We start from the raw sequence: 26,798 nt of genomic DNA, 5'->3' as shown, positions 1-26,798 counted from the left end.
GTTCCAATACTTTGGCCACCTGTTGTGAAGGGCCAATTCATTAGAAAAGACCCTGATGCTGGGAAAGATTGAAGGCAGGAGAAGGGGATGACAGAGGATGAGATGGTTGGATGCTATCACTGACTCAATGGACATGAGTGAGCAAACTCCAGGAGATGGTGAAGGACAGGGAAGCCTGGCGTGCTGCAGTCCATGGAGGTTTCAAAGAGTAGGACACGACTGAATGACTGAAGATGAACAATGACGCTATGTCTCTTTACCCTTTTCTTCTGCCTTATACCTGACATATCACCTCTTCCCTAATTGAGGGTTTCTTTACTTGTCCTGCTACCATAACAGGCTATTGTTCTCATCTTTAGACTCTAGTTTTTGTGTATCCAGTAGAATGATGCCAGATTATTTTCCCTAGGGCAATACTCTGATTATGACCCAACTAGCTCAAAATCCTGTAATGATTACTATCATCAATTATATTAAGTATAACTCTTAGCACAGCCTTAAGCTTCATACTATTACATAAATGTATATGAACCCATTTTTTCAAAGTTATCTCCCACTATATTTTGAGTTACTGTTCCTCATATTTACCTGGCACCATCTATGCCTTTAGGTAATATTGACCATTTTATCTGAAATTCTTTCTACAGCCTCTATTCTTCCTTCCTTTGTAAATATCATCTTGTTAAAGTGATAAGTCTATCAATATCTGTCTCAAATGGCACTTTGTAATGAAGTAACAATATGGACACATTCTTTCTTTTAAATTTCAAAATGTCTATAGATTGAAAAATATTTTCTACAATGTTTAGCATTATGCTCTGCCCTAGTAGATTAGGAACATTTTAATGACTTAAACTGAATAAACATAAATATCACAGGGAAGTAAAAATAAATAATCTACCCTGTTTGTTAACAGTGATTTAATATCTGTAAGAAGGAAATTTGTGCTTATAGAAAGGTAAGTCAGCAACACTCATAGAATGTCCACTTTATATTAAATGATAACAATGATGATATTGGTAATAAAATGATTATAGCTAATATTTATTAAGAAAATACTATGTGTCAGATACCATTCTAAGCACCTTGCATGCAATAGCTCATTTAAGCTTCAAAATAAGTTTAAATTGGTTCTAATTATTATCCTCATTTTAGAGATGAGGAAACCAAATCAGAGTTTGGGTAATTTGCCCAATGTAACATTCTTAAAAAGTATAGAGAGTAACAATTCTCAATCTCTTTAACAAGTGGTGCTGAGAAAACTTGTCAACCACTTGTAAAAGAATGAAACTAGAACACTTTCTAACACCATACACAAAAATAAACTCAAAATGGATTAAAGATCTCAACGTAAGACCAGAAACTATAAAACTCCTAGAGAAGAACATACGCAAAACACTCTCTGACATACATCACAGCAGGATCCTCTATGACCCACCTCCCAGAATATTGGAAATAAAAGCAAAAATAAACAAATGGGACCTAATTAAACTTAAAAGCTTCTGCACAACAAAGGAAACTATTAGCAAGGTGAAAAGGCAGCCTTCAGAATGGGAGAAAATAACAGCAAATGAAGCAATGGACAAACAATTAATCTCAAAAATATACAAGCAACTCCTATAGCTCAACTCCAGAAAAATAAATGACCCAATCAAAAATTGGGCCAAAGAACTAAATAGACATTTCTCCAAAGAAGACATACAGATGGCTAACAAACACATGAAAAGATGCTCAACATCACTCATTATCAGAGAAATGCAAATCAAAACCACTATGAGGTACCATTTCACGCCAGTCAGAATGGCTGCGATCTATAAGTCTACAAGCAATAAATGCTGGAGAGGGTGTGGAGAAAAGGGAACTCTCTTACACTGTTGGTGGGAATGCAAACTAGTACAGCCACTATGGAGAACAGTGTGGAGATTCCTTAAAAAACTGGAAATAGAACTGCCTTATGATCCAGCAATCCCACTGCTGGGCATACACACTGAGGAAACCAGAAGGGAAAGAGACACGTGTACCCTAATGTTCATCACAGCACTGTTTATAATAGCCAGGACATGGAAGCAACCTAGATGCCCATCAGCAGATGAATGGATAAGAAAGCTGTGGTACATATACACAATGGAGTATTACTCAGCCATTAAAAAGAATACATTTGAATCAGTTCTAATGAGATGATGAAACTGGAACCTATTATACAGAGTGAAGTAGGCCAGAAAGAAAAACACCAATATAGTATACTAACACATATATATGGAATTTAGAAAGATGGTAACAATAACCCTGTGTACGAGACAGCAAAAGAGACACTGATGTATAGATCAGTCTTATGGACTCTGTGGGAGAGGGAGAGGGTGGGAAGATTTGGGAGAAGAGCAGTGAAACATGTATAATATCATGTATGAAACGAGTCGCCAGCAGGTTTGATGCATGATACTGGATGCTTGGGGCTGGTGCACTGGGATGACCCAGAGGGAGGGTATGGGGAGGGAGGAGGGAGGAGGGTTCAGGATGGGGAACCCAGGTATACCTGTGGCGGATTCATTTCGATATTTGGCAAAACTAATACAATATTGTAAAGTTTAAAAATAAAATTAAATTAAAAAAAATAAATTTATATTAAAAAAAAAAAGTATAAAGAGTAACAATTCTAATAAGACAGTCTGACTCCAGAAATGAGCTCCAGGAGAGATTAAAGAAATATTTTTTGTATTGAATATCTTATATATGCCAAAATTTACTACTTGTTAATAAAATATGAAATGAGAATCCTATGAGTAATTTCCCAAAAATCTCATTTAAATCATTTGTTTCCTAGAAGTAAGTGGATTGGATACTGAACAAGCCAAAGAGACTATGAATTATCTCAGGACAAGGACTTTTATTCATCTTCATACATTAAGAATCTAACCTGATATTTGAAACATAATTCTGCTGAATTTATGATAAAAAATGATCATATAAATTAAATTCGAGTCCCACCCATTATACTTTTAAAGTTTTCCTGTTTCCTCACTAAATGGTTGTATTGCTTTGGTTCCCCAAAAGCAGTTTTTGAAAGTGCTCCTCAATAGAGTTTCTTCTAAAATGCATAATCAAAGCTCTGTGCAATATTTGTGGAATGGCCAATGGATCAAATGTTTTTTGACTAATAGTCTAAAAGTTTTCCTTTTCTGAGAAAAAGAAAGTAAGAAATAAATTTCCTTAAAACTTTTTTTTCAAAGGGACTTGGAGAACTGAAATTTTAAATTATAGTGTTCCCTACCTACTTAATCATAGTTGACTTAATATAATTATACACAGTAGCTTATTATAGTAGTTAATAAATCCAACTTTGGCAGCAGATATACCTGAATTTGAATTTGGGCTTTGTCTTTTATCCACTGTAATCATGGGTAAAGATCTCAGATGAGGATTCCACAAGATAATGTATAAAGTACAAAGCAAAATAGCTGGCAAAGTAAACATTCAATAAATTTTACTTCCAGTGTTATAAAACAGTAATGATGAATTCAATGAGAAAGTAGATTCACAAATTTTAGACAACTAAGAATAAACTTAACTTTAAATCATTCCAACTATTTCACTACATAAAATATTTGAATATATGGAGAAAGCTAAAAACAAATGAAACTGCAGTGCTAAACAAAGAAACAGTTATAAAAGCTGAGTAAAGATTTGCTTTCTAGTTAAGAAAGGCAGTGGCATTCCAGGTGGAGGAAAAAGGCAGGTGGACAGGCACTTAGACATAAAAGAACTTTTGAGAGGATGGTAAGGAGATCAGTACGGACAAGGTATAAAGCATATGCTGGGGAGGAGCAGGTGCCTATAAAGACAGACGCTTAATAGACCAAAAAGGGTTTTTTAAATACTCTCCTAAGAAGCATTATATACTAAGAAGCATTATGTATGAGAAGCATTATGTCTGAGCACAAAAGCATTAACTCTTGAATCCACCTTTGCTATATAGGTATCTTGCTAAAAGCTAAAAGAAAATGATGTATAAATGGAATCCTCTAATATATTTTCTAACTAACACTATATAAAAATGACCTTTTGTACTTAATGACAAAAAGGCTCCATAAAGGCTTGTGTATTGGTAATGAGTATTTTAAAGGTATGGCAAAATATAAGAACTCAGAGTATCTATCTACTTTAAAAAAATGCTTAAGAGAGGGTAATTTTTCCTTCTTGCTCCCATGGTAGTATATTTTCACTTTGGCTTCACTTTCACAGGGGTAAATAGAGTCAAACAGCTAAAAGTTTCTATTTCATTTCATTCTATACCACCATGGAAATCCTAGCACAGGTCTTTTTTCATTCATTCTTCTTAATAATAAAGTACCTAATCAAAGAACATATACATAACAATCTTTTCAGCAGACTTTTAAAGACAGACTTAGATTTTCCAGTGGTGTTGGAAATTCCAAGCAACACTATCAAGTTTTAAAAAGCATACCTAAGAGTGCAGTGAGTTTGGGAAGCAGTCCAACTTGTACCATCTTATTCCTCAGTCCTGTGTCAAAGGACAGGTTTAGTAGAAGTCGGAGGGTGATATTTAGCAGATCTTCATGCTCACAAGGTATCATTTTTACCAGTTTTTCAACAATATCCATTTCCACCTATAGAAAATAATAATACAAATGCAGTCAGTCTCTATTATCCAATAAGACAAAAAAGATTACAAAGAATTATCTTTTCATTGTTTTCACCCTCATGAATATGTGTAAGTACTATGTGTTTATTACTCTCATTTTAATCTGTAAACTTCTCTGAAACCAAACTTTTGAGGAGAAAATACATATTTCCAGTTCATCCCTTCCTTCTCTTATTTCATAGCATCAACTGGACGACAAATTACTTTGTGTTCTTGAAAGCACATTATAAACTCCACCTCCTAAGTGCCAGAACCTGTCCTAGATTAAACAAGATTCTGTCTTAGCTTTTAAGGATTCCAGTCTAAAAACAGAGCAGAGAAATGAAACAAATAATTAAAATGCAATGTGATAAATGTGGAATGTACAAAGTACTCTAGAAACAATGTGGAAAGAACTACAAGCTACCTAGAAAACACTAAATTTGAAACAAAGGTTTAAACAATGCGTAATAATTTGCTGTCTGGTAAATATATTGATAGGGTTTCCCTGGTAGCTCTGTCGTAAAGAACTTGACTGCCAAGCAGGAGATGCAAGTTCGATCCCTGGGTCGGGTAGATCCCCCAGAGAAGGAAACAGCAACCCGCTCCGTATTCTTGCCTGGTAAATCTGATAGACAGAGAAGCCTAGTGGGGTTACAGTCCCTGCAGTCACAAAAGAGTTGCACAGGACTTAGCGGCTAAACAGCAGTAACAAAGACAATGATAATCTGTGTATCTGTGTGCTGAGTTGTCTCCTACTCTATATGACCCATGGAGGCTCCAATAATTTGGCCACCTGATGCGAAGAGCTGACTCATTTGAGACTCTGATGCTGGGAAATATTGAAGGCGAGAGGAGAAGGGGATGACAGATGATGAGATGGTTGGATGGCATCACTGACTCAATAGACATGAGTTTGAGTAAACTCCAGGAGTTGGTGATGGACAGGGAGGCCTGGCGTGCTGCAGTCCATGGGGTCGCAAAGAGTTGGACATGACTGAGCGACTGAACTGAACTGAAAGCATCTATTTATACCATCCTTCTGATATCTCTAGTGCAAATTTTCAATGACCTCATAAAAATCACATTAATAACTGAGGCCTCAATATAATTTTTTCCTTTCATTCTATGCCAAGGAGTAAACAATTATTTTTAATGGGAATTGACAATCCAACAACAATTTTTCCTTCAGATGTGTATCTATATTCCATGGACACACTGCAATCATATCCTAGAGCTCTGCATAAAGAAGTACAAGTTCATCTCCAAAGACTCTCTAACTTTGATTCTCCCTTTCTCCCAGCTTAATCTTCCAAGCAGACTGTGGGATTCAGTTGTTAATGTCACACAATAATTCCCACTTAGGCCAGTGACAAGTATTTGTCATGTTATACAGGACTGTAATTCTATTACTAGCTTCTATGGTTACAGTGAATAACTTCTTTTTCGGTTTATTTATTCATTCAACAAACGTTTCTTAACTGAGAAGGCATGTGGTTTTTACTCTAACTGTAAGAAAAACCCAAATACAAAATCACAACTTAAAAAGCAAAACAGCATTGGAGCTGAGGTTGCAGGGAAATCAATTGGTCTGAAATATAAGGAAAACAGCCATACCCAAGGAGATAAGGCTAATGAGCACTGGTTTATATGGAGCAGAGCACTGAAGAAAAAGAAGGCTACCACAGAATTCAGTAGGAACACTGAACAAAAAGTTAAACAAATAGCTTAGTTAAATGCCAAATGTGAAGCAGCCTGAGACTACAGAACTCTGAAGCTATAGATGCTCAGGAGTTTGCAACCACTTGCAAACTCTTTTCCAAGGACCTTATCAGAGGGTCACAAGAAATACTAGGGATAGGATAGAAGATGGTAGAAAACTTCCACACAGAGGCATGGGCCTAAGAAAGAGACATTACTGTTAAGGGGGAAAAGGCACAAAATCTTGTTCAGATCTTTTTTTTCCTATTTCCCCCCAAAAACAAAAGACTTAAGCTTCAGGGAAGTATGGCAAATCCTGTCACATCTGAAGCATTGGTGAAGACCCACTGCAGCAAGGGGAAGCAAACAGAAAAAAAAATCCTAAGGAAAGAAGTTGACAGTATGACTTAGGAAGCCCTACTGCTGAAAATCATGGACACAGGGCAAGCCTAAAACTAGCCTGAAACTAAATTAGAACAATGGAAAAAGTTTCTTCTCTCCCTCTCCCCACCCCTGGCACAAATTAACAAAGCCAAGTAACAAACAACAGCAGTATATGACCGGAGTTAAAATGAAGAGAAAGATTCTCTTTGAGGTACAGGCATACTGCAAAAGTCTGAAGTAGAGGGTGGAACATGAACACCTGAGAAAAATCCTCTGGCAATCAATATTCCACCAAAGACAAAATAGTGCTAGATAAATTTGAAGCTGATGGTGCCTGGAGGGCAACCAAACAGTTAAACTCCTGACAAAAATGACTTAAGTCCCAACATTAAAAACCTAAAAAGGTCTGACCATTTCCATACATAAATATCATTTATCTCACTCTCTACTAATCTACACATAGTATCCAGCTTTCAACAACAACAAAAAATTATGATACACAAAAGAGCAAGAAAATAACCCACTGATAAGATAAGGCCATCAACAAAACCAGATTCAGATATGACTTGTCTAATTACTAGACAGAGAATTTAAAATAACTATGATTAATATGTTAAAGACCCTACTGGAAAAGATGAAAACCACAAGTGAATGGACAGAGTATCTCACAGAAAAAATGACACCAAAAGAATTAAATTTTAAAACACATATGAAGGAAATCTTCAAAGGGCTCATTAGTAGACTTGTCATAGCTAATGCCAGAATAAGTAAACCTAGAGGTGGGCAGGTCAAAAAGCCACAAGTAAAAAATAAATTTAGCAATGTTTCAAGACATAAGAAGGTCAATCTACAAATTATATATCTATATTCTACCATTCAACAGCAGAAAACTGATACTTTCTTTTTTAACAACTGTCATCACAATGGTAAAACACAGGTAGAGATCTAACAAAATATGTGCAAAATATGTGTGCGTAAAACTACAAAATCATGAAAGAAATCAAGAAAGACCTAAAAAATGGAGAGTTATAATATGTTCATGGATTGGGGACTTCAATACGGTTAACACACTGTATCCTGCCAATAGACTCAATTCAGTCTCAATCAAGATTCCAAGATATTTTGTTTTCTTTAACAAAACAGACTACTTGATTCTAAATATATATAGAAAGATAAAGAATTTGAAGTAGCCAGAACGATTCTGAAAAACAGCAACAACTTTTGAGGCCTCACTCTACCTGATTTCAAGACTTATTACAAAAGCTACAGTAATCAAGACAAACATGCATCAGCAAAAGCATAGAAACAGATTAATGGAACAGAAAACAGTCTAAAAATAAAATCACACTTACATGGGGCAGTTGATTTTCAACAACAGTACAAAGGCATTTCAATAAGGTACAAAGGCAATTTAGTGGAGAAAGGCCAGTCTCTTCAACAAATGGTGCAAGAGCAATTAGAAATCCATATTCAAAACACGGATGTTGATACATGTGTAAAATTATATCATATGTAAAATTAATATACAAAATTAATTAATCATATGTAAGCACCATATGTAAAATTAACTAAAAATCCATGGATCATAGACTAAAACAAAAGCAACACCACCAACACCACAAACTCTACAAAGCTTTTTGAAGAAAGTCCATGACCTTAAGTTAAGCAAAAATTTCTTAGATACAAATCCAAAATATAATCCATTGAAGTTTTTTTATATACTGGATTTCGTAACAATTAAAACCTTTGCTCCTCACAGGAAAATAAAAACATGAACCATAAAAGGGAGTAAATACTTGTAAAACATAATTGATAAAAGACTTATATTCAAAATACAAAAACAAGGCTCAAAAATTAATAAGAAGATAAGCAACCCAAGGAATATATATCCTCTCTCTTCTTAAATTCATATTCTAGAATGACTTAGTCCCTTTTAAGCATATTGTATTTATACTAAAAAAACTCAATTTAAATCATTAATTGAAAGACTTTTTATGCAAACTAAATTTCCTTTAAAATACATAACCCCAAAAAGCAAGGTCAATATTAGTTCATTTCAACAGTAAAATGAACACTTTATTTAGATAAATAATAAAATATCACAAACAAATCAGTTATCCCTCCCTTCCATTCTTTTTAAATAAAATTGCCACAAGGCTTCATCTGTTATTAATATACTAAATAATATTTTTCTTTCAAAAAAGCCACAGTACACACTGGTTGTTATAGCAAACTTAATAAAGTAACTTGGAGAGCTTTTTTTTTTTAAATTAATTAGTATTTCCATTGCACAGAATGAAATGTAAAATGTGCCAGGTAGGACAATCATGTAGTTAAACACTAGACACTATGTTGTTCTTAAATTCAAATTCTAGAATGACTTAGTCCCTTTTAAGCATATTGTATTTATATTAAAAATGAAAACTCATGTATACCTGTGGCAGATACATTTCGATGTTGGGCAAAACTAATACAATATTGTAAAGTTTAAAAATAAAATAAAATTTAAAAAAAAATGAAAACTCAATTTAAATCATTAATTGAAAGGTTTTTTATGCAAACTAAACACAGTCTTCTAATCATGTTTTTGATTGATAAAGCCCAATCCCCAAAGCTAAATTAGTAATTTTATCTCAATAATGCCCTCTCAATTTGATGCTTCTAAAATGAAATTTAGTTAATTAGTACTTTTATTAAAAGTTCTATGCAAAGTGACAGCTTATCAAACACTTATGAGCAAATTTATTTCAGCATTTAAGTAATTATTTTTCAGTTCTGAAAGCCAACATTTAAAAATTGCTTATACTTCATATCTTGCTAAAAATGTTATTTTAAAAAGCAACATAAAATGAATTTTGTCTTGGAGGCAGAGAGGAAGAGTAGGAAGCCAAATCCTGGAGATGTTTCCTTGAGCCTATTATTTAACCTCTCTAACTCTCTGCTACTTCATCTGTATAATTAAGAGTTAATCTACAAATGTAGACATAGATATTAGGTCTCGTTGAGCTCTAAGAATCCTGATTCTATATAATACCCTTAGGAAAAATGAATTCTTTTCCACAATGAAAGATGAAATGCACATCATGTACACTACAATTCCTGCCAATCAAACTATTCTTATGACTTTGGATGAATTACCTTTTCTGATCCTCAGTTTTGCCTCCCCAATAATTTGTGACATTTGATAAGATAATTTATATTGTAGCTTCTGAATCTATTATTTTACCAGAAAATAATTTTTCCTTATGTTTCAGAGATCATCTTTTGACAGAATAAATACATAAGAAGAAGAGTATTATCTAAATACAAATATAAGCAATGCATAGTAGATACATACTTATGGCAAATCAATTTGAATTGTGCACACTTGTTAAAGGTGAACTTATTTCAAATACATAAATGGAAGAATATATTTCAACTTACAGCAAGGGGAAACAAATGCTTAGCCACACTCTAACTATACTCAGGAATATATATCACCATGTCATATTCTTCTAGAATATAAGATCAATGAAAACAAAAACATGTTTTAGATTAATTTAAGTAAATTCAATCCTAAAACAGTATCAGACACAGTGATCTTCAACAATCATCAAAACTAATGATGAAAATGATGCATACTAAATATTTTGGGGTAAAATAAAATTTCATGTATTTCAAGTATCAGAATTCAAGGCATTTAATAAACCTAATTAATCAGTCTCAGGTGTTCAAAGAGCACACCATGTCATTCAATAAGCATAAGTTATTTCCTAGCTCATTAGATTTTAAAAGAAGGGAAAAATACAGGTAAAAATACTATATATTTAGACTATCTGAAGGAGAATCCATTTATATTGATAATACACAGTCACCTAATGACTTGTAATAGCATATAGTTATAAAATTTCCAATCAAGTTAAAGCCAATGACCCAAGAGTTTCACTCCTAGAAATCTATCCTAAGAAAACAAACAGAATATAGACAAAAATGCATGTATAACTGTGTCCACTGAAGTCTTATTTATAATAGCTAAAAGTATAGCAACTTCAGCATCTGAAGGCAAGGTATGGTTATTGTATGACCTCTTTAACATAACATCGTTCTTACAAAGACTCTTTAATGACATGGAAAAAAGCAGATAATTTTTATTCTGTCTTTATTTATTTACTTTTTTGTTGTGCTTTGTGGCATGTGGGATCTTAGGTTTCCCAACAAGGGACAGAACTGCACCCCTGCAGTGGAAGTGCAGAGTCCCAGCCACTGGACCACCAGAGAATTCCCTACTCCATCTTTACATATTTCTGTATTACATATACTTTTAAGCTGGAGAAATAATATATGATCACTTTGTACCATTTATCAAAAATAACTCCATCAATACAAGATGGCAAATGGGAACCTACTGTAGTGATACAAAAAGAAATGAAGATGGTACAAATAAAGAGGGCATTAACTAAAACAATGGGTCTGGGAACAGAATGAAAGGATAGCCTCAAGGGATCTATCAAGCAGAATCAACAGGCTGCAGCTACCAACTGGAACAATAAAGGAGGAGGAGGCTGGGCTAAACTATACTGCCACACACTAATACCAGAAATGCAGGAGAAAAAAGAGCTTAGGGGAAAATACTAGGGCCAGATGACTCTGAATCACAATCTAAAGTTAAAATTACTTTCTATATATAATGTTTAATATGGAAAGATTCATTCTGTATATTAGGAAAATATTTTATTCAGAAAATTTCAATTATCTGGATTATTAACTAATATGAAATATATTTCCTAATGAAGCTACTTAAGTGAATTACTGCTATTATAACTTTTTTATTCAGAATTATCTTAATCGGGGGATAATAGGTATACTTTTTATCAAAATATTCTAACTTGAAAATGGTGAACATGGACTGTTTCAACATAAGTTACCATGTCATTTTTATTCTCCATAAAAATGCTGAGTTTCTTCAAAAATGACACAACTAGAATAAGCAGCTCAAAATTGTCCCGATCAAGAGCCTTCACCAGCATGTGAACTATGTTCTTGTTCCTCATCTTCAGCTCTGTACGTGTATCCTCAGCAAGATTCAGAAGCAAATAAAGGGCAACTGGAAAAATAAAATAAATGAGAGTTAAATAACTGGCACGTCGAATCAACAATTTAATAAATCATTTCTACTCACTAAAGTGACAGATGTAGTTCTAAGAAGATAATGTTATCTTTAAAATTTTAACTAGCTATTCATTAGAAAATTATTAACATTGATATATATGCTATAATAAATAAAGCATATATATAATAATATTTTTATGATGTTGAGAAAGACACAATAACCAAAATAAGACTATGATTTCTACCTTTTTCAAGATAAACGTTTCATGGTAATCAAATGTCAATTAACGGTACATAATAGAAAATAATAAAACAGGAAAATAGAGAAAAATAATTTTATACATGTGGAAAACAAAGGTAAAATTTCAACACACAAGGGCTGCTGTGTTAAAAAAATGTACAGTATAGCCAGAGCTGAATTTAAGGATGTAAATGCTAAGTCGCTTCAGTCATGTCCAACTCTGTGACCCTATGGACTGTAGTCTGCCAGGTTCCTCTGTCCATGGGATTCTTTAGGCAAGAATACTGGAGTGGGTTGTCATGCCCTCCTCCAGGGAATCTTCCCAACCCAAGGACTGAACTAGCCTCTCTTACATGTCCTGCATTGGCAGGTGGGTTCCTTATCACTAGTGCCACCTGGAGAGCCTGAATTTAAGGATCTTACACCTATTTTTCATATTCCTATGGGTCTTGCCCCAGTAGTATGGAATAATTAGTTTTAGACTAAATGCTGCTCATGTCCAAACTAACAAATCTTAAGAGCAAGATCAAAAAGGATTAAACTGTTTCCAAGTAATCTAATTATGCCTCAAAATAAAGCTCACAAATATTTATAGGAATAAAATAATATTCATCACCTAACAATGAAAATTTCACATAGTCCGGCCTCCAATCAAAGATTATTAACCATTCAAAAAAAGCAGGAGGGACTTCCCTGGTGGTCCAATGGCTAAGATTTGGAGCTCCGGTTCAATCCCTCGTCAGGGACATAGATCCTGAATGCCCCAACTATCATGTGAATCACAGCTAAGACCCAGCACAGTCAAATTAATTAATTACCTAATTACTTTTTAAAAAGCAAGAAAACACAATATATAAGGGGAAGAAAAATCATCCAGTTGAAAGTATCCCAGAACTGACACCACAGTTAGAATGATGGAACAGGAATATTAAAAGTCATATAACTGTATTTCAAATGTTCTAAAAGTTAAGTAGAGACATGGAAGATATACATAAAGTTAAATCAAATGTCTAGCAATGAAAACTGCAATACCTGAGATTTGTATACTAAATTGAATTAATGGTAGTTTAGAGACTGGAGAAGAAAAGATTACTGAAATTAAAGACAAAACTAAAAACTATTCAAAATTAAACACACAAAGAAAAACAACAGCAAAAATGTAAAGGTATCAGTGAACTATGGAACCAACTTCAAGTGACCTAATATAACTGTAATTGGAGTCCCTGATTAAATAATAATTGGTAATTTTTCAAATTTGATAAAAAATATAAATCCACATTCCCAATAAGGTCAGTGAAATCTAAGAATAAGAAACATGAAGAAAGCTACATCAAAGTGAAACTCAGTCATGTCTGAGTGTGTCTTTGCGGCCCCATGGACTATGCAGTCCATGGAATTCTCCAGGCCAGAATACTGCAAGTGGGTAGCCTTTCTCTTCTCCAGGGGATCTTCCCAACCCAGGGATTGAACCCAGGTCTCCCACATTGCATGTGGATTCTTTACCAACTGAGCTATGAGGGAAGCCCAGCTACAATATAATTAAACTAGTCAATATAATTAAACTAGTCAAAACAAAAAAATGGCAAAAAGTATGTATGTGAATGCTCAGTTGCTGAGTTGTGTCTGACTCTTTGGCATTCCCCAGGCAAGAATCCTGGAGTGGGTTGCCATTTCCTTCTCCAGGGGATCTTTCAGACCCAGGAACTGAACCTACTTCTCTTGCATCTCTTGCATTGGCAGGTGGATTCTTTACCACTGAGCCACTTACATACCTATCAATAATTACTTTAAGTGCAAATGGACGAAAAGCTCCAATCAAGACATGCAGTGGCTGACTGGATACAAAAACAAGACCTATACATATGCTGCCTACAAGAGAATCAGTTCAGATCTAAAGCCACAGACTGACTGAAAGTGAGAGGATGGAAAAAGCTATTCCATGAAAATGCTAACAAAAAGAAAAATGGAGGAGCAACACTTATATCAGATAAATGTACTTTAAGCCAAAGACTATAACTAGAAACAAAGGAGGACATGACATAATGATACACGGATCACTCCAACAATAAAATACAATTTTAAACACATATGCATATGGAAACACAAAGACCACAAACAGTCAAAACAATCTTGACAAAGCACAAAGTTGGAGACATTCCACTCTCTGATTCCAAACTATACTACAAAGTTACAGTAATCAGAACAGTATGGTATAGTACAAAAAATGGACACACAGATCAATGGAACAGAACACAGAGTGCAAGAATAATTGTCCATCTATGACAATGAAGGCAAGAATATACAAGTGCTAAAGATGGCTTTTTCAATAAATAGTATTAGGAAAACTAGACAGCTACATGTAAAAGAATCAAACTGGACTACTTTTTCACACCATATACATAAACTCAAAATAGCTTAAAGGCTTAAATATAAGACATGAAACCATAAAACTCCTAGAAGAAAACAAAGGCAAGATGCTCTATAACATCAACCTTAACAATAATTTTTTGAATATGTCTCTTCAGGCAAGGGAAACAAAAGTAAAAACAAACAAATTTGAATACATCAAATTAAAAAGCTTTTACACACCATTGGATACTATTAACAAAATGAAAAGGCTGACTACTGAATGAGAGAAAATATTTGCAAATGACATATCTGGTAAGAGGTTAATATCCAAAACATATAAAGAACTCACACAGCTAAATATAAAAAAATCAAGCTCAATTAAAAAATGGGCAGAGGATCTGAATAGAAAATTTTCCAAAAAACATATACAGATGGCCAACAGACACATGAAAAATGCTCAACATCACTAATCATCAAGCAAATTAAATCAATACTACACTGAGATAACACCTCACACCTGTCAGAATGGCTATTATCAAAAAGACAACAGATAAATGCTGGCAAGATGTGGACAAAAGTGAACCCTTGGTGTACTGCTGAAAGGAATATAAATTGGGTTCAGTCACTCTGGAAAACAATATGGTGTTCATCAAAAAGTTAAAAATAGACCTACAATATGATCCAGCAATCCTACTTCTGGGTATACATCCAAAGGAAATAAAACCATAATCTCAAAGACAGATTTGCACTTCATGTGTACTTCAGCATTATTCCTAACAGTTGAAGTATGGAAGCGACCCTAGTGTCTATAGATAGATGAATGGATAGAGAAGATGAGAAATACACATTTATATAAAATATAATATATGCTTTTGAACTGTGCTGTTGGAGAAGACTTTTGAGAGTTCTCTGGACTGCAAGGAGTTCAAACCAGTCAATCCTAAAGGAAATCAGCCTGAATATTCATTGGAAGGACTGATGCTGAAGCTGAAACTCCAACACTTTGGCCACCTGATGCAAAGAGCTGACTCCTTGGAAAAGATGCTGATGCTGGGAAAGACTGAAGGCAGGAGGAGAAGGGGACGACAGAGGATGGGACGGCTGTATGGCATCATCAACTTGTTGAACACTGAGTCTGAGCAAACTCAGCGAGTTGGTGATGGACAGGGAAGCCTGGCGTGCCGCAGTCCATGGGGTCGCAGAGAGTCAGACACGACTGAGTGACTGAACTGAACTGATAATATATATGAAATATATACTATTATTTACTTACATATGTTATACGTAACATATATATACAGAATAGGATATTATTTGTTAATAAAAAGGGATGATATTCTGATTATTTGAGTCAACAAAGATGGATCTTGAGGGCATCTTGCTAAGGAAAATAAGTCAGACAGAGGAAGACAAACACTGTAGGTTCTCACTTATATGCTTTTACATGGAATGTAAAAACTTTGACTTCACAAAAACAAGTAAACTGATGGTTACCAGAAGCTGTATTGTGGGAGAAATGGGGAGACGGTATTCAAAGAATACAAACTTTCAATTATAAGATGAATAAGTTCTGGGATCTAATATACAGCATGGTGACAGGTGAAGATACTGTATTGTATACTTGAATGGTGCTATGACAGTAGATGTTAACTGTTCTCACCAGAACAACAACAGAATGGTAATTATGTGAGATGAAGGATTTGTTAAGCAATCTTATGTGGTGAACATTTTGGTATATATACTTGTATCAAACCATTACATTGTATATCTTAAACTTATACAATGTTTGTTATATGTCAAGTATATCTCAATAAAAACTGAGTGAAAAATCAATAGTCAGCTACAAAGCAGTAATTTCTTATAAATGATATAAGATTTTGCATCTTATCAATGGCTGAGAAATCATATTATTAAACTGTTAAACCTCTCAACAAACCCTAGAAAGATGAGACTATTTTTTATTAAAGAGATATATCTTGAAAAGTTTTACACCAGTTTCCTAAGAAAGCAACAAAATTGTCACCATATAAGAAACATATGGTAGGGTTTGAGAAACAAGATTCTTATTACTGAAAAGGCCACACATTGGATTAAAAACCCTTTATGATTAAAACAATTTCAAGAATGTAATTTATAGATTTAAGAACTGAATGGGGCCTTTCGGTGGAAAGATAGCAGAGTGAAATTTAAAACATTAATATCAATGCTAAAGACAAGATTTTGTAGCACATTAGGATTCACTGAATTTTCAATTATTCTGACATTAGCTTTATTCATCTGACAAACATAAACTAAATGTACAGTAAGCACTCTGTTGCATTCTCATTGCTTAGGTATTCATACCTCGTAACAGCTGTTCCTGTTTTACCACAAGCCCCTGGTATTTTTTAAATGTTTTTTCATAATCTTTTCTCAAGGTTTGGTTTTCAGGGTCTTCATCAAGTAAACAAGTTAAGGATCATCCATATTCAATGAAGCAAAGTAAACCTACTGAAAAACACTATGAAAAACTATTAAATTTTATGTGCAATTTTATCCAGTTATTTTCTGCAACCAAGAGTTTAATTAAAATATTCTTCTCTGCACAATAATTGTGTTAGAATAGAACTTCTTAACCTAGGGTTCAAGGATGTGCTTGCAGACCTTGGGTAAACACATGTTTAGGCTTTGCCAAATACATAAATCCTCAAAAACTGTATGCATTTTACAAATATGCACAAGTCTCCAACTTTCACCAGATTAAAAACTGGGTCCATGAACCAAAAACGTTACAGCCTTAAAGAATGGTTTATTTGATAAGGATAGTGAATTCTACTTCAGACAGATGTCTAGTATACTCAAAGGATATTGATTAGATCTAAAGCTTGTTAGCACCCTCTTCAGACTACATACAAAAATAAAATATCCCAAAGCGAGAGAAAAACATTTTAAAATTATATCTTATAACCCCAAACAGTCCCCTGCACATCTGCAGAGATAACCAATTACTGCAGTATGACTTCAGGATCCCCAAGCATTCAAAAACATCCCCTTTGTTGAATGCTACTTGCATGACAACACAGTTTCCCCCTCAATTTTTGGAAATTTTAGGTACATTCAGTAAACTTGGGACTCAAGAAATTACCTATGGCCTCTAGGATTATTAAATTATCCACATGGGTTAAGTCAATACCAATCTAGATGTCAGAAACTTAGAGCACACACAGAAAATTTCTAAACCTGTGCAGATCCTAATTAAGAAAAGTCAAATCTCTGTGTGTGTGTGTGTGTGTGAGGGTGTATTTTTATAGTGACTTGGGGATCCCACCAAGGGGAGGTAAAAACATGAGATATTGGGCACAACAATATTTTTATTTTTTAAAAGAGATCAATAAATTTGGGGTTCAAAAGAAACTGACTAATACAGCTTGTTCATCTGCAAAACATATCATATGAAGACAGATATGAGTAAGTCCGGGCCTTCAATTAAAAATTACAGTTGTAAAAAAAAAAAAAGAATTACAGTTGTAGGGGAAATATGATCAGTATCTTTAAATATAAGGAATGGGATATTGAAGAGAATATCCTTATTCTATATTGCTTCAGTATGCAAGACTAGAATCAAAGAATAGAAGCTATTGGGAAGTAGACTTTGGTACACTAGGCAAAAGAGCATTATAATGAGTAGAATGCCAAAACACAGAATGAGTTAAAGAATAAGCAGTGACATGTTAAAGAAGAGACTAACAATCCACTGGTAAGGAAGTTGCAGAAAAGATTCTTGGACTGAATTATAGGTTAAAACTGATAATTTTTCAAGGTTCCTTTCATGGGTTCTATGATTCTACAGGCATCTCAAATCTGTATGTATTTTTAAAAATAGTTTTTGCACTTAATTAGAAAATATAGAATTTAAAACTATGTTCTTCACCAAAGTCACACTCATTCCAATCAAAGTCACCTTATTTCACAGAGAGAACTATATAGGCCAACAGTGGTGAGCCAGACTTCAGCTTACTAAATGGTCTTAGGGGACATAATAGCACAGCCACTTAGAAACTCACAAATTCAGTTATCCAGGACAACTATTATTTATTCCTCTAGCTTATCACCTAATCAAAGTTGTAAAAAAGATCAAAACTATATGTGAAAATATATTCATTCTGTTAATTTTAATCTTCATCTTAACCTTCAATACACTATTGCATTTTTCCAAGTAATGTGAGTGACAAAACAAAATCCCCTCTATTCAAAGCTCACAAGCAACAGCAGTGGGGTGAAATGTTGCTTCAAAGGATATCAGCTTTCTTCTTCTTAGAAAGTTCTTCTTGCCAAAGCTCATGTCTTTTTAATTCATGATCAATGATATTCATACACAGAGCTCCAATTTTATAGTGAGTGATAAGTCCATGAAACTGAGAAAAGCTTTAAAGAAGAGTTTTTAGTATGTATTTAAAGGAATACATTTTGAGGCTTCAGGAAATCTGTTTTGGATGAACACTGGTACAAACAATGTAAAATAGACTTTACATACATATTTTAATAAATGAACATACTCAGAGTATACTAGGAAGACTCAAAATTGTGAGATTACTTTAAATGTATTTTAAAATACAATCTTTACTTGAAATGAAATTATTTTTAAGTTAAAAATTGAACAAAATGCGTTTTTGCAACTAACCACCATTTTAAATATTTAGATATCCTCAAAATAAAATTTCAGACTACCACTGAACAAAACTAATAATATAACAGTACTATTATTGATGCCAGGAAATAAACTAGTTAAGTATTAACAATCAGGTTTTATATGTTTCCTAGGCACTTTACTCATCCAAGTACTTATTCAGTAAATACTTATTTGCTAATGCTGGCACATTTTTAGAACAGAGGCAAAAAATTCCCTAGAATTTCTGAAAAGTCAGAAACTTTTCACATTGCCTCAATAAGCATCCTTCTAAAGAATAAATGTCTATAAATGATATACATGAATACATAACAGGAACGCATCTGCAAACATATACAGTGGATATACACAAGCACAGCTGACCCTTGAATCATGCAGTGACTGGGGTGGTCAACTCTCTGCGTTATCAAAAATGTACATATAACTTATAGTGGGTTCTCCATATTGGTGGTTCTGCACAAATTCAACTAGTACCTTCATATAGTATGGTGGTACGTATTTAGTGAAAAAAACTACATACAAGTGGACCTGTGCAGTTCAACCCCATGTTGTTCAAGGGTCAACTGTATATAAAACAATAACACTTACTTGCACTTACTCTAGGTCAAGCTTTTTTCTAATATCTATCTGAAAAGGCTGCTACTATTACTTTCCAAAATTAGATGTGGAAACTGAGCATAGAAAGGTTAAGTAATCTAACCAAGACCACACAGCTAAAAACAGCAGGATTTGGATTCAAATTCAGAGAGTCTATTTCCAAAGCCCATAACTCTTAAACTTTATACCATTGTATTATCCTACTGCACATGCACATGCTTGGTGAATGCAGACCGAAAGAAAGACAGAACAACAAAGGGGACAGAGAATGGAAAATAGTTGAGAGGCAGAGCACTGTTAGACACATACAGAGACCAAGAAAACTAGTGATCTACTATTTAAAGCAATGACACAGACAGAGAGAGAAAGATATATCAGAACTTTTATTTCCTAATTTTTACACTTACCTGGAAAAGCAAAAGAAGATGTATATTATGTTTGTAGCTAACTCAACACTTTGTTTCCAGTCTTCCCTCAGGACTCTTGCTAATGCACCAAGGGCAGTATCTAAAGAAAAAGGGGACGTACAAAAATGATCACTCAGAATCAACTCTGATAGAAAGGGTAATTGGTTTTAAATGTCTACTTATCAATAAATTACAAAGCTAAGATAGAACTGGGACAAAAAGTAGGATGCTTCTTTCCAACACAGAAAGCTATTTTAAAAATTTAAATACTAAAACTCACAACATGCAACTTTAAGTCTATTATCATAAACAGAAAAATAAAATATAATTTAAACAAAGTAACAAAATAAGAGTACTATGAATGACAAGAAATAATGAAGAGAACTATTTATTTCTTAATTTTCATTTCTATTTGCAACTGCAGTTTTTAAAATCTGATTTAATGTGTTTGTAAGAAAAAAAAAAACTAGCTTAAGTCTAAAAAAAAAATGAGCAGTTTATAGCAAGATAGCACTAGCTTCACTGAAGCAAATTAATAATCAAACAAAACTTATAAACTGAAAAATAAGTCTAATATTTTAATGTCATGTTAAGCTAATGCTAACAGGCATAAATAGAGCAAAAAAATCTTCCCCAAAACTTCAGGCTAGACTGATAAACATCCCTGTTAGGCCTTTCGCTTTAAAATGGTAAATTAATGAATTGATTAATGAGAATTACTATACATTAAGTAAACATACAGTAATGCGACTACTTTCAAATTAGTATTGTTCATGACTGACTTAAAATCATTAAAAATTGAAACATCTGTGTCTTATATAGAGATCATAATTCAACTTTCTATAACAGGCATGCAGGATATATTGTGAACTGTATTATCAGTATTTATTATGCTGATAAAAGTAGTTTATTTGAGCTTTCTGGCCATTCACATTATGGAACAACAAGAATTCACTATATATTGTAATCCATTTAGTGAGGATTTTTTCTGCAAATTGAAAAATATCCTATAATAACATTTCATGGTATTATTCATATTCATACTCATATTTATATTCATATACCAGAGCACTGGTATAATACAGGCCTTGAACAAAATTATTCTGAAGTCAAATAAATAGATAATATGTAAAAGCTTTAAAAAGTCTTAATAAAGATCTGGTTTAGCTTTGTTTAATCATGTATTACCAAAGGCATTTCATCATTATTAATCCAGAGGATTCAGTACTTCTTAGAATATACTTTGGAAAATGATGTGCTATAATGTCATGAATTTAACATTTTTATTTACTGAGGAATAGAAAAATGTCTAAAAAAACCTACAGCTATGGGAATTATTTACAGGTAATGAAGAAATAAACCAGAAGAAAATAGAAAGCTTACAAAATATCAAAATTAACCCCAAATTAATTTATAAGTTGAATGTAATCATAATTAAAATTTCATTATGATTTTCTTAGAGAATACAATAAAGTGATCACTAAATAATATATAATAAAATGTATAAGACCAGCAACAACACTTTCAAAAAAAAATTAACACACTGAAACATGTCTCCTACTTATTCTAAAACTCTAGTCAAAGTACAAAATAAAACATACCAAAAATAGAATGATATTGGAATGGAAATGATCAAATAGATAATAGAAAAGAAAATAGAGCATCAAAACACACCTATGAATATATCAGAGCAGTACCTGGCACAGAATAAGCTTTCAAGAAGTATCTACTGAATAAAAGAATGGCCAGCCTATATTAATAATAGAAAAGGCATTCCAAATCTTTGGGAAAAGAAGGAGTATTCAATAAGTACATTGGAATAACTGGCTATAAAACATGGAAAAAAAATAAAATTACACCTCTACCGCTCACTTTCAACAAAAATGAATTCCAGGGCCAAGCACTTCTGGAACAGTAGACTAAGGACCTCCAAAAATCCACTTTAAGCAAATATAATACTGGTAAAACTTTTCAAAATCAACTTTTTTTAGATCTGGAAATCAAGTAGTTTTGTGACAATTCGAGAACAATTTATCTGAGAAATAGGCTGACTTGGTAAAAACAGTGAACTCTGTGGCATTTCAACTTGCCCTAATTCCATCCCCTCCATGCAACTTTGTGGAAACTTTGAAAACCAAGAGCATCGTATTTGTGAAAAACAGTAGGCCAGTAGCAACTGGAGGAGAGAGAACAGTGTGGTCCTCCCCCAAGTCACACTCCGGTGAATTATCAATACCTGATACATCAGGACGCTTGCTGAAAAGCTCCATTTCTATGGGTTGGCTTTATTTAACCTGACTCAGAGATTGCTCTTACAAACAACCTTAGTACCAGGGCATTTGCTGAAAACTACTAGTAGCAACATTACAGCTACGTGCAGCAGCCTAGCCAATTGGAATTAACAAGAGGCTGACCAAAACACTTAGAAAAGAAAAACTGGGAAATAAGATACTCACAGGTCTTTGAAAGCCTCCAACATACTCCTGGCACTCTAGAAGGTCAGGCATATGTGCAGGAATGGCCTCATGTCAGGGAAAGCCCTAAAAAAGCCTAATCTCTCATCTCTACCCAACCTTGACACAATATTCAAGCAGCAATTAAAGGCTAAGGTTTGTAAACTACTTGCTTGAGCGCTGAAGACATCCTCCTGCCCATACGTTCATACCCAGAGCCCTTCACCAAAGGTTAGGACACTAGGTTCCAGGCATTTAAATAAATCTTTATCAAATCATTATTCTGAAAGAGATGGGAATACCAGACCACCTGACCTGCCTCTTAAGAAATTTGTATGCAGGTCAGGAAGCAACAGTTAGAATTGGACATGGAACACAGACTGGTTCCAAATAGGAAAAGGAGTACGTCAAGGCTGTATATTATTACCCTGCTTATTTAACTTCTATGCAGAGCACCTCATGAGAAACGCTGGTCTGGAAGAAGCGCAAGCTGGAATCAAGATTGCCGGGAGAAATATCAATAACTTCAGATATGCAGATGACACCACCCTTATGGCAGAAAGTGAAGAGGAACTAAAAAGCCTCTTGATGAAAGTGGAGAGAGAAAAAGTTGGCTTAAAGCTCAACATTCAGAAAATGAAGATCATGGCATCTGGTCCCATCACTTCATGGGAAATAGATGGGGAAACAGTGGAAACAGTGTCAGACTTTATTTTGGGGGGCTCCAAAATCACTGCAGATGGTGACTGCAGCCATGAAATTAAAAGATGCTTACTCCTTGGAAGCAAAGTTATGACCAACCTAGATAGCATATTCAAAAGCAGAGACATTACTTGGCCAACAAAGGTTCGTCTAGTCAAGGCTATGGTTTTTCCTGTGGTCATGTATGGATGTGAGAGTTGGACTGTGAAGAAGGCTGAGCGCTGAAGAATTGATGCTTTTGAACTGTGGTGTTGGAGAAGACTCTTGAGAGTCCCTTGGACTGCAAGGAGATCCAACCAGTCCATTCTGAAGGAGATCAGCCCTGGGATTTCTTTGGAGGGAATGATGCTAAAGCTGAAACTCCAGTACTTTGGCCACCTCATGCGAAGAGTTGACTCATTGGAAAAGACTCTGATGCTGGGAGGGATTGGGGGCAGGAGGAGAAGGGGATGACAGAGGATGAGATGGCTGGATGGCATCACTGACTCGATGGATGTGAGTCTGAGTGAACTTCGGGTGTTGGTGATGGACAGGGAGGCCTGGCGTGCTGGGATTCATGGGGTTGTGAAGAGTCGGACACGACTGAGCTACTGAACTGAACTGAAACTAACTGAGCAGAGGCTTCAGTGACTGCATGGACAAATAATACAGACTTTATAGAATCAATCCAGGAAAATCATTAAAAAAAACAAACAGCAAAAATAACAAGCCCAGAAGGAAGTGGAATTCTGATTTCCAGAGTTGCTACAATATTATTTCAATAACAATAACAAAAATACAAGACAAAGAAAAAAGGACAGTATATCCCAAACTCAAGGAATACAGCATTGAATACAAACAATCCAGGAGGAAGCTCACATTCTGAATGTATGAGTCAAAGATTTTAAGTCACTATAAATATATTTAAAGAACTAAAGGAAATCATGTCTGAAGAATTAAAGGAAATAACAAGAAGGTATAAGAATGTTGTCTCACCAGAGAATATCAATAAGGAGATACAAATAATACAAGATGAACCAAACAGAAATTCTGAAGTTGCAAAGTTCAACCTCTGAAATGAAGAAGTCATTACAAGGTCTTAACTACAGATGAGAATTAGGAAAAAAAAATCAACAAGTACAAAGGCAAGTTGATTAAGATTATCCAGTCTTGAACAGAAAGGAAAAAAAAATGAAAAATATTATGAGAGCTTCAAAGCTCTATATGCTTTGAAGTCCTATATGACATCAACAAGCTTACTAACATGGGAGTCCCAAGAGAAAAGTATATACAGAGGAAAGAGCTGAATAAATACTTATGAAAATAATGGCCCAAACTTTCTAAATTTGATGAAAAACAATTTGCATATCCAAGAAGCTCCACAAACTCCAAGCAAGATCAGCTAAAAGATATCACCACTTAAACACATCGTAGGGCTTCCTTGGTGGCTCAGATGGTAAAGAATATGCCTGCAATGTAGAAGACTTGAGTTTGATCTCGAGGTCAGAAAGATCCCTTGGAGAAGGGAATGGCTACCCACTCCAGTATTCTTGCCTGGAGAATTCCATGGACAGAGGAGCCTGGTGGGCTACAGTCCGTTGGATCACAAAGAGTCCATAGTCAAACTGGCAAAAGCAAAAGGCAAAGGAAACATTGAAAGTAGCAAGAGAAAATCAATTCAACACGTTCAAAGGGTCCCCAATAAGATTAACAGCTGGTTTCACATCAGAAACTACAGAGACATAAAGCCAGAGGGATGACATAGTCAAATTACTAAAACAAAACAAAACAAAAAACCTTTGAGAATTTGTTGTTAGCATTATGAGAAATACAAAAGAGATTCCATCAGGCTGAAGTACAAGGACATTAGAGTATAACTTAAATCCACACAGAGAAATAAAGTGCACCAGTAAAGGTAACTCTCTCTATCTAAAAGACATTATAAACATATTTTTAACTGTATCATTTTCTTCTGATTTTAAAATGCATACATCAATAATTATATTTCTTGATGACAGGCTGATAATATATACAGATGTAATATGTATGAATTAATAGTATAAAGATGTGGGGTGGGAATAGAAGTATACTGAAGAAAAGTTTTTATGGACTATTAAAATTATATTGGCATTAAGTTAAATTAGATTTTTAAAACTTAAGTTGGTATCTGTAATCCCAGGGTAATTACTAAGAAAGTTAATTCAGGAAAACATATAATAGTAAACTAATAACAAAAGAATTAAAATGGAATACAAGAAAATATTTCACATAAAAGAAGGCAGTCATGGAGAGACAGAAGATCAAAACAAGATAAACAGAAAACAAACAGAATGTTAGATGACAATCCTACTTTATGAGTAATTATTTTAATGGTAAATAGAATAAACATGCCAATCAAAAGGAAGATTATTCAAATGTATTAAACAATATGACCCAACTCTATATCCAATTTACAACAGAAACACTTCAAATTCAAATACACAAATAGGGTGACAGTTAAAGAATGGAAAAAGATAAGTCAAGGGGGAAAAAAGACAATAGACTGAAAGTAACTATTTCTAAGCACATAAAAGAAAAAGGATATATATCAATAGATGACACTTTAACAACATGGGTTTGAACTGCACACAGGTCCATTTATACTTGAACATGGATTTAAATTTATGTATGCATGTGTCCACCTGGGCAGTTCAAACTCATGTTGTTCAACGGTAACCTGTACATGACCCATGGTTGGTTGCATCCACAGATGTAGAAGAAATGGATATGGAGGACCAACTATGGGACTTGAATATCTGCAGATTTTGATATCTTTGGCAGGCCCTGGAATCAATCCCCCATGGATACTGAGGGATGACTGTATATATACATATATAAAAAATGGATGTATATTTATATGTAAATATACATATATTCACATGTATGTATAAATACAAACTCCACAGGGTAGGAATTCCAAAAGTCTAGTGACATGAGAAAAACATTGAACTCATTAGAAATCAGGTAAATGCAACTTAAACCCAAGAGATACTGTTTGTTAGCAACAACACAATGGCAAAAATGTTTAAGTTTTACAGCCTTCATATTCCATGGGTCTGGAAATACAGTGGCATAAACACTTTGGAGGACAATTCAACAATATCCCTAAGACATTACGACCTGTATTTCTGTATAACCTTTGTTTCTGTTTACACACTAAAAAACCCCCTGGTTTGTGTATATAAATAAGAACAAAGATGTTCACTGAAGTTTCCTATTGGAAAATTTGGAAATTTTAAGACCTAATTTAAAAATCTAATAACCATCAATAGGGGAATGGCTAAAGAATATGTATATAACTTCATAAAATACAATAATCAAAAGTAGTTCAAAACTAATTAACATTGTATGTAGCTATATGCTGCTGCTGCTGCTGCTAAGTCGCTTCAGTCGTGACCAACTCTGTGTGACCCCATAGATGGCAGCCCACCAGGCTCCCCTGTCCCTGGGATTCTCCAGGCAAGGACACTGGAGTGGGTTGCCATTTCCTTCTCCAATGCATGAAAGTGAAAAAATAAAGTGAGGTCGCTCAGTCGTGTCCAACTCCTAGCGA

At 34.2% G+C, this 26,798-nt stretch overlaps 1 protein-coding gene across 3 annotated transcripts in view; it reads right to left on the bottom strand.

Annotated features, from left to right (window-relative positions):
* The window catches only part of KIFAP3 (kinesin associated protein 3), a 152,299-nt gene that overhangs the window by 86,454 nt on the left and 39,047 nt on the right, over nt 1-26,798 (bottom strand). For all 3 annotated transcript variants that reach the window (XM_086344758.1, XM_086344757.1, XM_086344756.1), the window contains exons 6-10: nt 20,073-20,172; nt 18,682-18,806; nt 16,746-16,844; nt 11,629-11,807; nt 4,463-4,625 (exon numbers count right to left, since the gene is read on the bottom strand). In XM_086344758.1, the coding sequence (XP_086200884.1) occupies nt 4,463-4,625; nt 11,629-11,807; nt 16,746-16,844; nt 18,682-18,806; nt 20,073-20,172 (666 nt within the window). The remainder of the gene's footprint in view (nt 1-4,462; nt 4,626-11,628; nt 11,808-16,745; nt 16,845-18,681; nt 18,807-20,072; nt 20,173-26,798) is intronic.

Source organism: Bos grunniens, chromosome 16, assembly GCF_055505025.1.
Source record: "Bos grunniens cultivar Pamir isolate PY7600 chromosome 16, Bosgru_T2T1.0, whole genome shotgun sequence".
In the NCBI taxonomy this organism is placed as follows: Eukaryota; Metazoa; Chordata; class Mammalia; order Artiodactyla; family Bovidae; genus Bos; species Bos grunniens.
Note: the sequence above shows the minus strand (reverse complement) of the source record. Positions and strands in the feature narration are given on the sequence as shown.